Source organism: Propithecus coquereli, unplaced genomic scaffold (genome assembly GCF_000956105.1).
Source record: "Propithecus coquereli isolate 6110/MARCELLA unplaced genomic scaffold, Pcoq_1.0 Scaffold58, whole genome shotgun sequence".
NCBI classification, from domain to species: domain Eukaryota; kingdom Metazoa; phylum Chordata; class Mammalia; order Primates; family Indriidae; genus Propithecus; species Propithecus coquereli.
Window position 1 is genome coordinate 2,043,191 of NW_012151729.1, and position 12,761 is coordinate 2,055,951.

At 52.9% G+C, this 12,761-nt stretch overlaps 1 protein-coding gene across 1 annotated transcript in view; it reads left to right on the plus strand.

Moving 5' to 3' along the window:
- ANXA6 (annexin A6) overlaps positions 1-12,761 on the plus strand; it is a 51,285-nt gene that overhangs the window by 20,363 nt on the left and 18,161 nt on the right. The window contains exons 7-17 of the mRNA XM_012658224.1: positions 129-208; positions 1,882-1,938; positions 3,113-3,206; positions 3,644-3,739; positions 4,713-4,771; positions 5,835-5,957; positions 7,199-7,257; positions 8,636-8,714; positions 10,402-10,483; positions 11,305-11,399; positions 12,013-12,126. Of these exons, the coding sequence (XP_012513678.1) occupies positions 129-208; positions 1,882-1,938; positions 3,113-3,206; positions 3,644-3,739; positions 4,713-4,771; positions 5,835-5,957; positions 7,199-7,257; positions 8,636-8,714; positions 10,402-10,483; positions 11,305-11,399; positions 12,013-12,126 (938 nt within the window). The remainder of the gene's footprint in view (positions 1-128; positions 209-1,881; positions 1,939-3,112; positions 3,207-3,643; positions 3,740-4,712; positions 4,772-5,834; positions 5,958-7,198; positions 7,258-8,635; positions 8,715-10,401; positions 10,484-11,304; positions 11,400-12,012; positions 12,127-12,761) is intronic.

The window sequence follows — 12,761 nt, forward strand, 5'->3', positions numbered from 1 at the left end:
GGCACTCACGTAGACTGAGTTTGGGGATTTGTGACAAAGATCTGATCATTTTGGGGGCAGCAGGGACCTTTATCCTGGATCCACGAGGTTTCTGGGGATGAGACTAGAGCTTGTCTTCTTTCCTGCAGCCTATGAGCGGGACCTGGAGGCTGACATCATGGGCGACACCTCTGGCCACTTCCAGAAGATGCTGGTGGTCCTGCTCCAGGTTAGTCCATTGCCTGCCTTGTCCTCTGGAGCTTGAGATGGTGTCCATCCGGCTCACCCGATGTAGAACCCGAGTGCCCAGGGTCCTGGTCGTTTCCCCCGGTTAGCACAGGCAGGTGTGTTCAGGTGATCCGCATTTCCCTTTGGCACACACCCCCCACCTGGGCCCAGGAGTGTCTTCTCCCATGAGCTCCTTGCTCTGTCCACACTTGCCCCTTCCCCCTCCTCTCTGGGCCCTGCTGCCCCTCCCAGCCGCCCACGGAGTCTTTCAGAAAGACATTAGAAAGACGCTGTGAGCTGGTGTCCTGGTGTCCATGGCCGAATGCAACCTGCCAACTTGGATTTTTTTCCTTTGTTTTCCCATACCATGTGTTTAACAAAACAAAGCAAAACAACTTGGAGTTAGTTGCTAACACTTAAAAATAGTGCGATTTTGCTGAAAACCCAGATTTCTGGATTCTTTCGATGTAGTGACAGCCTGGCAGCAGGCCTGCGTTCTGCACGACTGCAGGGGCTGGCACACGTCCCCCTGCCCGCTTCACCACTGGCTTTATCTGCTGGCTCTGCAGAAAATCTGTGGCCACAGGCACCAAGGTGTCTCAAGCCCGGCTCCAAGGACCAAAACTTTATGAAACCCTGTATGTAAATTAAGCTCGCACTTTGTTTCCTTTCCATTCCCCTGTCCCCCGTGTCCCACTTTATACCAGTTCCTCCCAATTCTCCTCGTTACCGTGACAACCCACACCCCAGATTAACCAGCTGGGGAATTATCGGGAGAAATATTAGGAGTGGGACAGTGTGACCTTGGCCTCATTTTCAAAGCTGCTTGTTCTGGAGAGGAGAGTCCCACCCCGTATCTTGAAGTCGGGGGTATTGTCCCCCTAACATCTGACAGCAAGTAGTGGGTGGCAGACTGTAGGCGTGCCAGCTCCGCCTTGCACTCAGCCCCAGAGAGAACCCAAAGGGTCTGCAATCCTGGAATGCACCGTCCGGGGGAAAGAGGGGAGCATAGGCCCCTCCAGGCCCACCGCAGACCCCTGGCCATGTAACCAAGGAGCCCAGGGTGGCTTGCCCCTGGCCCCTTTGAGTATCTTCCTGTTTTTAAGCCTCCCCTATCAGATGGGGCATAGGGCTTGGGCAGAACAAAAGAGCTACCAATAGAATTTGGTGCCTTTGCAGGTGTGAGCTCAGATCTGGGGGCCCAAGTCCCAAATCCTCGTTGGTGAACTGTTTGGGTTAAGGTATGGGAACTCCTAATGGAATACAAACATGCAGACTCTTAATCCCTGTGCAATCATTTTTGGGGGGTGTCATGGGCAATGCCAGGACCTGTGGCAGGGGCCATCCAGATACTGAGCCCCTGTCCCTGTTCTCAGAGGTGTCCTCAGTACAAAGATCTCACTTCCTCTGGGATGGGAACACCTAGAAGGACCCTGGTTATTCTTGGGACTTCCCTGTGTGGTCCCAGCCCCAAAGATAAAGGGAGAGGCCGGCAGGAGGGACTGTGTGACCCCATGAAATAGGTGCTGCTGTCTTGATCCAGTGGCAGTCACTGCTCCTGGACACCCCTAGGCCACCACAGTCTTTTCAGCCTTCCCTGTCTACACCCCTGGCATCCATGCCTTCCCCTGGCCCTGCGTATTTGAAACACATATCCTTTGTCTCTCTGCCCAGGGAACCAGGGAGGAGGATGATGTAGTGAGCGAGGACCTGGTACAACAGGACGTCCAGGTAAATACAAACCGATGGAAGTCCCCGAGGACAGCCACAGAGGGGAGGGGCGGGGGCCTGGGAAGGGCTGGCGGTGCAGTCATTTGCATCGAATACCAGAAATAACCCAGTCATAGCCATCATTTATACAGTGCTTTGTTGAAGAAAACATTTAAGTTATCTATCAAGGGTTCGTTCCATATGTAATGTTGGCGAGATGTATTTTGGACCTTTCCTCATTTATTCATTCAGTTATTTCATATTTACTATAGAAAAACACCTGCACTCTCCCAAGCGTTGGGGAATTACTGATGAACAAAGTCAGGCAGTACTGGGAGAGTCAAGTTTATATTAACCACACAAGTACCGTCTCTGGATACACCATACAATCCAGGTGTTTTGAGCACCCACTGTGTACCAGCAACACTACAGGGGCAGATGCAGAGACTGCCAAGGCATAGTTTCTGTCCTTGAGGAGCCCATGCAATAGTGGGGAACAGACACGGGAAGAAAGCATCGTAATATACAGTAGATCAAAGTTATAAAGAAGTGGAAAGCTGTAGGAGCCTAGAAGAGGGAAGGAGGGAAGGAAAGAGAACTCTTCCTGAGGGCATCAGGAAGTGCCTTGAGAAAAAATTGGACATTCAGCCTGAGCCTTGAAAATTGGGTAGGAGTGTCTCCAGAAAGAAAGAAAGAAAGGAAGAAAGGCATGCAGGTACAGCTGTGCGCCACATAAAGTTCCAGTCAAAAATACACTGCATAGGCGAAGGCACTCCCCAGTCCCGTAAGATTATGGTACCATATTTTTACCTTTTCCATGTTCAGGTGTATTTAGATACACAAATACTTCCCACTGTGTCACAGTCACCTACGGTATTGAGTACGGTAACGTGCTGTACAGGTGTGTAGCCTAGGAGCAACAGGCTACACCATACAGCCAGGTGTGTAGTAGACTGTGCCATCTAGGTTTGTGTAAGTACACTCTGATGTTCGCACAGTGGTGAAATCACCTAACAATGCATTTCTCAGAACGGATCCCCGTTGTTAGGCAGTGCATGACTGCATATGCAAAGGTCCTGAGGCTACCAACTGCTGGTATGTTCAGGGATCAGGCAGTATTTCTCAGTGGCTTGGTCAGCATGCCCCATCTCCTGAGGTTTCCTCTTTCAGTTAAGTTCCACCTCTTCCCCTTTAGGACCTGTACGAGGCAGGGGAACTGAAATGGGGAACGGATGAAGCCCAGTTCATTTACATCTTGGGAAATCGCAGCAAGCAGCATCTTCGGTTAGGTAAGCTCCAGAGAGGACCTAAGCTGCCCCTTTAGGGTTGTGGCAAGAATTCCTTTCTTTTTTCCTTTCCTTTTCTTTACTACCAATGGAACATGATTGCTATTTCATCCCCAACCCAAAGACTAGTCCTAATTTTGTCAAGACAGTGGTCTGTGTGGTCCCTCGCCAAAGTCATCAGTAGGCTGCTCAGCCCTTCCATCTAAGTGCCAGTCCTGTCTTCATGTTACAGAGTGGGGTACAGTCCCTCACCGACGCGTGAAGCTGGTCGGCATGGTGCCTGGTGATACGTGTGACCAACCGGCCACCTCACCAAGGCACCAGCCCTCACTTCGTGTTGGACACTCGGGTCCTGGGCATTGCACCCTCTGCTTTTGAAGTGTCTGTTTCTTCTTAGTGTTGTGGGGACACTCTCAGACATCCCTGTCTCTCTGTCTCAGTGTTCGATGAGTATCTGAGGACCACGGGAAAGCCGATCGAAGCCAGCATCCGAGGGGAGCTGTCCGGGGACTTTGAGAAGCTAATGCTGGCTGTGGGTATGTCCTGACGTTGCATTCCCAGGGCATCAAGGGACACTGGTTCAGGAACGAGGGGCCAAGAATGGAAAAGGGGAATTTTTATGGTATGGAGTTGGGAAGGAGAAAACCAGATGGGCCATGACTTCTGAAGGTCTACCAAGGGCAGCCGGCTGAGGCCGGGCAAGGGGAGGGAGTCAGGTACTGGTTCCGTTCTCCACTGTGGGAGGGGGAGGAAGAGCACGAACTTGGGATCGGGAGCTTCATGATCACGGTAGTGGGCTTTTGTGAAGCATCTGCTGTGCCAGGCACTGCACTGAGTGTTTGATCTTTAATAAAGACCCAGGAGAGGCCACTGCCATTATCTCCATTTGACAGAGGAGGAAACTGAGTCTTACTGAATCTGATCACTTGCCGAGGGGTAGTTTTGTAGTGTTTGTTGTTGTTGTTGTTGTTTGAGACAGGGTCTCACTTTGTTGCCCAGGCTGGAGTGCAGCGGCATCATCATAGCTCACTGCAGCCTCAAACTCCTGGGCTCAAGCGATCCTCCTGCCTCAGCCTCCCAAGTAGCTGGGACTACAGGCATGCGCCACCATGCCCGGCTAATTTTTTCTATATATTTTTAGTTGTCCAATTAATTTCTTTCTATTTTTAGTAGAGACGGGGTCTCGCTCTTGCTCAGGCTGGTCTTGAACTCCTGAGCTCAAACAATCCACCCGCCTCAGCCTCCCAGAGAGCTAGGATTACAGGCGTGAGCCACCGCGCCCAGCCTACTCAGATTCTAACAGGCTTTTTTTCTGATTTCTTTGTCCCCTGGGTCTGGGTAAAAATGGGTGTCTCTGGGGAGCTCTGGGGCTGTGGCTGTCAGGAGCCGGGGTTCTTCCTGTGTTTGAGCAAGGTGGCCCCCAAGGAATGGAAACAAAGAAGGGACCGGGCCATCCATCGCACTTCTGAGGCAGCCAGAATAACTCTACCTCTTCCTCCCTCTTCACAGTGAAGTGTATCCGGAGCACCCCGGAGTATTTTGCCGAAAGGCTCTTCAAGGCCATGAAGGTGCGTGCTGGGGTCAATGTGAATGAGGTTGGGGGAGGGGTCTCTGCCTTCCCACACGGGACTACTGGGAATCTTTGGCGAGTCCTTGGGGGTCCACTGGCCAAAGAGAGTCCTTCGGGGGTGGGGATGGCCACAGGACTGACCCTGGGGATGGTGCCCTGTCCCAGGTGAGCTCCAGAGCCTGGGCTGCTGCCTGGTCACATGCCTTCCCCCCTGCATACCTGACCTCACTGCCTGATCCATCAGAAGGTGCAGGGGCAGCTTGTACCCGATCTAGCGGCCAAATGGGATGGCAGCCCACAGTTTTAAAAAATAGTAATTGACCAGCATGTTTATATACGGTGTACGTAGACAAGACCAATTTGGAAAGCATTGTCAGCTAAGACTCCCAATGTTTACCTTACGACCCAACAATTCCACTCTTGGTGTGTTCCTGAGGCCAGCGCTTCCCAGGTTTTGACATATATGACACACAGAGAAACTGATGACAGTCCATGGCACACCGGAGTAAATGAACGCAGTCATTTGCAGCCAGAGGCCCAAGGCCCAAGAGATCGGGCCTTTCTGGCCCCGCTGGCCAACCCAAAAGGGCAATGATGGCCATTCTCTGTCCACCAGTGTGCCATCGTGAGGTCGAACAGCCCAGCCCTAGAGAGATGTTTGCCTGTGTGTACACGTCATAGTAATGCTCATGACGGGATTGCCTGTATTAGGAAAAAACTGGAAACAGCACAATGTCCATCAAGAGTAGAAAAATAAATGCACAGTGGTATATTTGCAAAGTTCCAAAATGATTTAGTTGCAAATCTAAGTATATTGCTTAGAGTTACAAGGTTATGGATAAATTATAAGGGAAATCGAGGATGGAAGTGATCTATGAAGGGAGAAGTAGGGGTTTATAAAAGCGAGAGGAACACACAGGGCGTGTCAAAAGGACTGGCAAGGTCTGCTTTTTTTGTCCTTAATTTTAACTTGTTATGAAAATAGTGTTTCCAACTGAGCTAACCTCCTAACCTCTAACCTCCTCTCAAGTCCCCATTCCTCAAATCCGCTTGTCTTCCAGGGCCTGGGGACTCGGGACAACACGCTGATCCGCATCATGGTCTCCCGTAGCGAGCTGGACATGCTTGACATCCGGGAGATCTTCCGGACCAAGTACGAGAAGTCCCTCTACAGCATGATCAAGGTCAGCAGAGCTCGTGGGGGCAGAGAGCTTTCTACCGAGACACGGGGCAGGGAGACCACTCCCAGGAGGACAGGAGCTGCCCTGGAAAGCTGGGAGTCTCCTGGAAATTCCAGGCGCCCCCGTCTTTAGCACACGCAAGGAATTTAAGGAAATTCAAAGAGGAAGGCAGGGGCTAGATCCTGAAGCACACACAAGCTGAGCTAAGAATGGGGACTCTGTCCCCAGGGTGCCGAGAGTTTGGTGTCCTGGAAGAAGAGGGGCCCTGGAAGAACACAAACGAGGGATTGTGCCCGGCCCTGCGCCCAGTGCCTGGTGGTGACTCTGGGGTCGGGAGGCTTTGTCAAGGGAACAGATGTAAAGTTGGGGTTTTCTCTCTATTTTTGGGTGACTGGAATAGAGCTATGTGGCGATAACAGGGAACGAGATCCAAGTGTGTTCCCCAAGGTATGTTTCCAAAGAGGAATATCTGTAGGCATTATGTGCAAAATGTTCCATGGCAAAGGAAGTTTGGAGAAAACTAGAATAAGCAAAACTAGTTTCTTTACCTCAGAATGTCTCACAGCCTTTAATATTTCAAAGTCCATTATGAAGCCCTGAGAGGGATATAGAATATGCCATCTGTATCAAAGTGTGCTTCTGTCAAGCATATATTTGTTTGGGTTTGGGTGTTTCCCAGCGCATTTGTTCATGGGGTGCTGTTTTCATGGAGTATTTCACGGGGCAGGGCTGGGCTGGGGGCTTCTGTGGCAGTGGTGTGCTGGGGCCGTCTGGCACTGGCTCGGGAGAGCGGTGAGCATCTCTCAGCTCCACGTTCAGTGAAGCCATGTCGGTAACTTGAAATTATCCGTCATTGGAAGTATTTACACCACAGAAATGGGCAAATGCTACAAATCAGGGCCTGCTTGCTTTCTTTGTTTCTTCCCTTTTCCTTTCCCTTTCCCTTTCTCTTTCCCTTTCGCTACCTTTCCTTTTCTCTTTATTCTTTTCTTTTCTTTTCCCTCCTTCCCTCCCTGCTTTCCTCTCTTCCTTCCCTCCCTTTCCCAGAGAGCCAGTTGTTAAGTATGTACCAGCACACCACTGTTTGGTGGACTCAGCCACCTCCACACGGGAGGAGGGTCGGGGCTACTGTGGACCAGTGTTCGTTCAGCCTCTCTCCATTTTGGGTTACACAGGCCCTTCCCTCCTTGTCTGAGAGGAGCCCAGGGCTGGGTAAGAGGTAACCTTTTTTTCTTTCACCCCAGAACGACACCTCTGGCGAGTACAAGAAGGCTCTGCTGAAGCTGTGTGGGGGAGATGATGAGTAAGTGGCTTCTTGACCCCGGGCTGGAGGCAGTGGCCTAGGGTGGCAGGCCGAGCTTCTCCCGGCTCTCATCCGGTGGATGGATTGGGTGGACTGGGTGAGCTGGGGATACCTCTGAGCCATGAGCACCACACAGGTGAGAGGTGGCCTTTGCCAGTGTGTGTTGTGCATGTGGGTCTGTGTGTGTGTGTGTGAACGTGAGTGTGGTCTCCTCACATGAAGATATCTGCCCTTGTGAACGTGGAAAGTCAGTCTGGGGTCGTGGATTTAGAATAGGAGGGTCCAGGCCCTGCTACTTCATAGCCATTTCTCAGTGTCATCATCTGTTAAATGGGAAGAATACAAGTCCCTGCTGCCTACTCATTTGTACAGCGCGTTTGTATTACGTGCCTTCCGGTGCGGGCCCGTGGAAAGCACCTGAAGAAGCCTAGAAGTGCACACAGACCAGTTTACCAGGCAGGCCTGGAATGGGACAGAAGTCTAGGGCCACATGATAATTGTATGCGAAAGCACGTCTAGGTGCACCAGCCCAGACTGGCGAGGCGCTTTGGAGATAGGAGGCCAGGCCCAAGGAGGAGGTTGAAGAGGAGCAGGAGCCAGGTGAAGAGGGGGTCTGGGGACAGTGTTTCGGGTAGAGGAAATGGCCTGTAGAAAGTCCTAGAGGTGAGAAGGACCAGCCTGGCTCGGTTGTACGACCGCGGTCACACCTCTGCGAAGTACTGGGGAGAGAAACAAGGCAGAGAGCTGGGCAGGCCCTGGGGCCTCATCCGGGACTGTGAACTTGGGCCGTGACTTGACTGGGTTTGTGTCCTGGAAAGGGAATTAGAGGTGCTTGGATTTCCCTTCTCTGGGGCTTCTAAGGATCCGGCTAAGGAAGGGGTGTGAGACCCTCCTGCTAACCTTTGCTCAGTGCCATGGGGCTGAGGCAGTTCGGCCGACGTTTCCTGAGCACCTGAATATCCGGGCCCTTTGCAGGAGGAGGTGGAGGCTGACGTGGCCACAGCCTGCTCATCGGCCTGCTTGGAAGGGGGACTGGGACAGACGTGTCTCAGACTCTAAGGAAGAAAGGGATTGGAGGGATTGGAGAAACCCTGTCCCATTTGGGCCCTGGGTCGGAAGGCTGCTGGGAAGAGCCAGCGCGGCAGGGGGTCTCGAGAGGTGGAAAGTTCTCAGAAATGGAGGGAGGACTCTGGTGAATGGATGAGGTATAGGCCAGAGAGAAAGAAACCTCTGTGTGTGTGTGTGTGTGTGTGTGTGTGTGTGTGTGTATTGGGGTGTGTGTGTTGGGCCACTTGTGTGTGATGGGGTGTGTTGCACGTGTGGCATGTTGCCCGAGGTGACATTCCCTCCTGTCCTGTCCCCAACCCCTCCATTCCAGTGCTGCTGGCCAGTTCTTCCCGGAGGCAGCGCAGGTGGCCTATCAGATGTGGGAACTTAGTGCAGTGGCCCCAACAGAGGTCAGACCCTCCCCTCTGCTTGACCTCTTGACCACAAGCTTGCACTCTCTGCTCGCACCTTCCTGCTGCTCTGGTTGGCACTCAGCTGCCCCCTGGTGGCCAACCCGAGACACAGCTTCTCGCATCTGAAGCTTCCTTTTCTCCCTTGGAGTAATGACCTGGTGGGCAGCACTCCGGGGGCGCCTGGATCCCGCGTTAACTTCTGGCACGCCGGGGAGTGTTCTGTCCGCTGACTGCTAACAGGGCCTGCAGAAATGGAGACGTGGCTGGTTCCAGGGAGGGGCCTGTCCCACGCTGGGTCCAACAGTGGGGCTTCAGAGCATGAAAGCTGAGAACAGATGGGCACCCCTGGGTGCCCTGGAGGATTTGAGGTTGTCCTCCTGAGCATCCTCAGAACCGGGGTCCACAGAGGACGGGATGAAAGGCTGCACAGAAGTACTTGGGGCACAGCATTCCAACTTTGTTTCTCACGGTTACTTACTTGCTGTGCTACCTCTGGCAGGTCCCCATCTCTCTGTGCCTCCATCTTTAAAATGAGGGGGATAGACGTGGCGATCTCTGGGACCTCTAAGAGCTCTTGAGCTCTGATGTTCTAGGACAGCGTTTCCCAAATTCTAAGGCAAGAACTATCTATCATTGCAGATGATGTTAAGTGATCTGAGAAATGAGCTTAGATTGGCAGGGCGGGGTGGGCTTCCGTGGCATTAAATAGCACTGAGCCTCACCTGGTGAATGAGGAAGCCACTCTTCAATTCCGTCAACCTTTCTGATTGCGTCAAAGAGAAAGTCCTGGTTTGGTGCCACATCTCTGCAGCGTTCTGTGATTTTCCTTTCTCACAGAGAGAGCGGAGAGAGCTAGCTTCCAGTTCAGAGCTTTTGGCAAGCAATGGCGTCATGTTCAATCTGACTATATTTCACGTTTGTTTTGTTTTTATTACATTTGTTTTGTGGTTTATCGTCTTTTTATGACACACGAGTCTGACTTCCTAATTTATGCTAGTAATATCAAATTATTTCCATTCATTAATTCATTGACCAGATATTTTCTGAGTGCCTAGTTTGTGTGAGGCCCTGTTCCAGGCACTTGGGATGTATCACAGGACAAAGCAGACAAAAGTCCGTGCCCTTTAGGAGCCTTTAAATGTACTTCAAAATGGATACATTTAAGCGAGACAGAAAAGAAGTTCAAGTAGGTAACGATATTAAGAAATGGCATAGGGCATATGTGAATTTGGAACACATTGTGAAAGTCACCGAGGAGTGACTGAAGTTTGGGAAACTCTGTTCTGGTGTTTCAGAGCATTTCTGCTGCCTTTTCAGGGGGAGTGGCTCTTTAAGAGGGAGAGGGGGCCTCGGGAGCAGGTGGGAGTCTGAGGGACTGGGGGGGCTGATGGAGTAGAAAGCCCCAGGGAGCTAAGACAGCTGAATCCCAGCAGGCAGGAGCCTGGCCACTGTCCTCCGCCCAGCACTTGCCTTGCTCCCGGGCCGGATCTGTGTGTGTGTCTCTCTCTCTCTCTCAGCTCTGATGCAGGGTCTGTCTGCTGTGGCTTCACCTCCGCCTGGTCCCCCCAAGCTGCTTGGTTTGGGCTCGTGGGGAAAGCTTCCCACCCTGTGCATATTCTCTCTCTCGGCCTGGCCCCCCGGGGGGGCTTTCGACACCTGCTGAGTTTCTTTCTGCTTCTTGCAGCTGAAGGGAACCGTGCGCCCAGCCAATGACTTCAACCCTGATGCAGACGCCAAAGCGCTGCGCAAAGCCATGAAGGGAATCGGTGAGGGGGACGTGAAGGGCAGGGCTGGTCTGTGGCAGTGGGTGTGCTGTGTTCGGCAGCGGGCCGGGCGGTGAGGGGCCTCAAACCGGGGCCCACAGGATGAGGAGGGCTCAATCCTGATGGTCTTGACCCTGCACCCAGCTTGGGATCAGGGCGTCCAGGGTTTGGCCTCCATTGCCTTTCTCCCCCATCTGTACAGCAGTAGCCCCCAGGGGGCTGAAGGTTAAGTCCGTCAGCTCTTGGGCTTCCGTTCCATTCGTCTCATGGGAGTGGTAACACCGATGGAGCCTACCTAGGACTGTAGGATGATAGACGTAAAAACGCCTTGAAAGACAGAGTCCTGTGCCAGGTCTGAGGCGGATGGCAGTAATCTGAGAGGCAATAAGTGGTATCTTAATGCCTTCCAGAGCCAGCCTACTGTTAGAGGGACTTGGGGTCCAGCAAACAGGACTCAGATTGTCAGGGTTAGAAGGATCTCTTAGCAACTACTCCAGCCTCTTCATGTTACAGATGTGGAAACTGAGTCCCAGGAAGGGAAAGGGACTTGCCCAAGGTGGACAGCCAGTGCCAGAGCCAGGACTAGAACTCAGGGGTCCTGACTGCCAACCCAGTACCCTCAACTCACCAGGTGTCCTTTCTTCTTAACCCGTGGCATGACGGCAGGAAAGGCAGGGAGCAAGCCCAGGGAACTTAGTGGCTTGAGTCAGATGCGAGGTGCCTCTACCCTGACAAAGGTTGATGGCGACCATCAGTGGGGGGGCAGGTGTGGGGAAAGCTGAGCCACGGGCCTTCTTCTGAGGCATGTGGCTTTGGTGACTCAGGAACTGATGAAGGCGCCATCATTGATATCATCACGCACCGCAGCAACGCCCAGAGGCAGCAGATCCGGCAGAACTTCAAGTCTCACTTTGGCCGGGTAAGGGCCTCCTCCTGAACCCCGGGCCCCACGTCCACGCACCTGCCCTGATGGAGCTCAGCCAGGTCTCCATGGCACCCACGTGGTCATGTGATCTCAGTGTCTCCAGCATTGGGTTTGGGCAGACGGATCTCTCCATTCCTCCAGTTCCTTGTGACGGGCAACACTTGTGCGGGATGGTTCGGGGGCATCAGAGGCTCACTGTGGGCCCAAAATCACGAGTTGTTTCTGTGCAGTGCTCCGTGTGGTCTTGCGGTTCCTCTGCACAGAGAGCACTGGCTTCAAGGCCCAGTGCTGAGTGTTAGTGACTATTGCGCCTTGGTGGCATCTGGCTTCGGCTGATGAGTTTCCCCCAGATGGAAATGGCATCCTCGGTGCTGCCCCCTTCCCTTTGCTGCCTCCTGCCTCCAAGGAGAGCAGGTCTTCCTCCTGGTTGGTTTTTCCCCACCTCTTTGGCTTCATCTAAATAGTAAGTCCAACATCAGCAAAGACAGACACAGGCTTCCTAGATTCCCCCATGGGGTCCATTTCCTCATCCCATATATCCTCCTTGGCCTGGGTCGTAAGTGGGCAAGTGCTGATGTTGGCATGACCTTGGCTCTGCCCTTGGCAGGACTTAATGGCCGATCTGAAGTCTGAGCTCTCTGGAGACCTGGCGAGGCTGATTCTGGGGCTCATGATGCCACCGGCCCACTACGATGCCAAGCAGTTGAAGAAGGCCATGGAGGTACAGTGTGGCACCAGAGGGATGGGGTCCAGTCTGTGCGGGTGCTGGTAGGGCCGCAAGTGCCCCTCGTAAGCCCAGGTGGTTGGCTGTAACCCCTTGGTGGAGTCCCTCCCATCCCTAACTCCGGCTGGCAGAAACACGAAAGGGGGAAAGTACAGGCATGGCTGAATCTTGACACTCAAATGATGCTCTCTGGACTCTTGGCTCTCCTGCCTTGGCTCTGCTATCCTCTATGGTGGCTTCACTCTCAGGCAGCCTTTCTCCCCATGGCGACAGGGTGGCTTGTGTACATCCTACCAGCTAGGAGCTCCAGTGGAAAGACAGTTCCTTCTTGCCAGGAGTTCCAGCTCTTGCTGGAACTTGGCATTTACTCTGCTCAATTCAATTTGAGTCACATACCCAGTAACCAGAGGGGTCAGCGGGGCTCGCAGAGCAGCTGGAAGAAGCAGGGCGGATCTGGAAGGAACACGACAGCAATCTGTGTTCCAGTCCAGCCCTGCCCCTTACTCACTTACCCTTCCTAAGCCTCTGTGCCTTCATCTGTGAAATGGAAACAATCTCTGCCCTTCCAACTGGGACAGGTCAAACAGGTCACAGGTATGAAGGGCACTATCAACTCTGAAGACCTGCCTCCA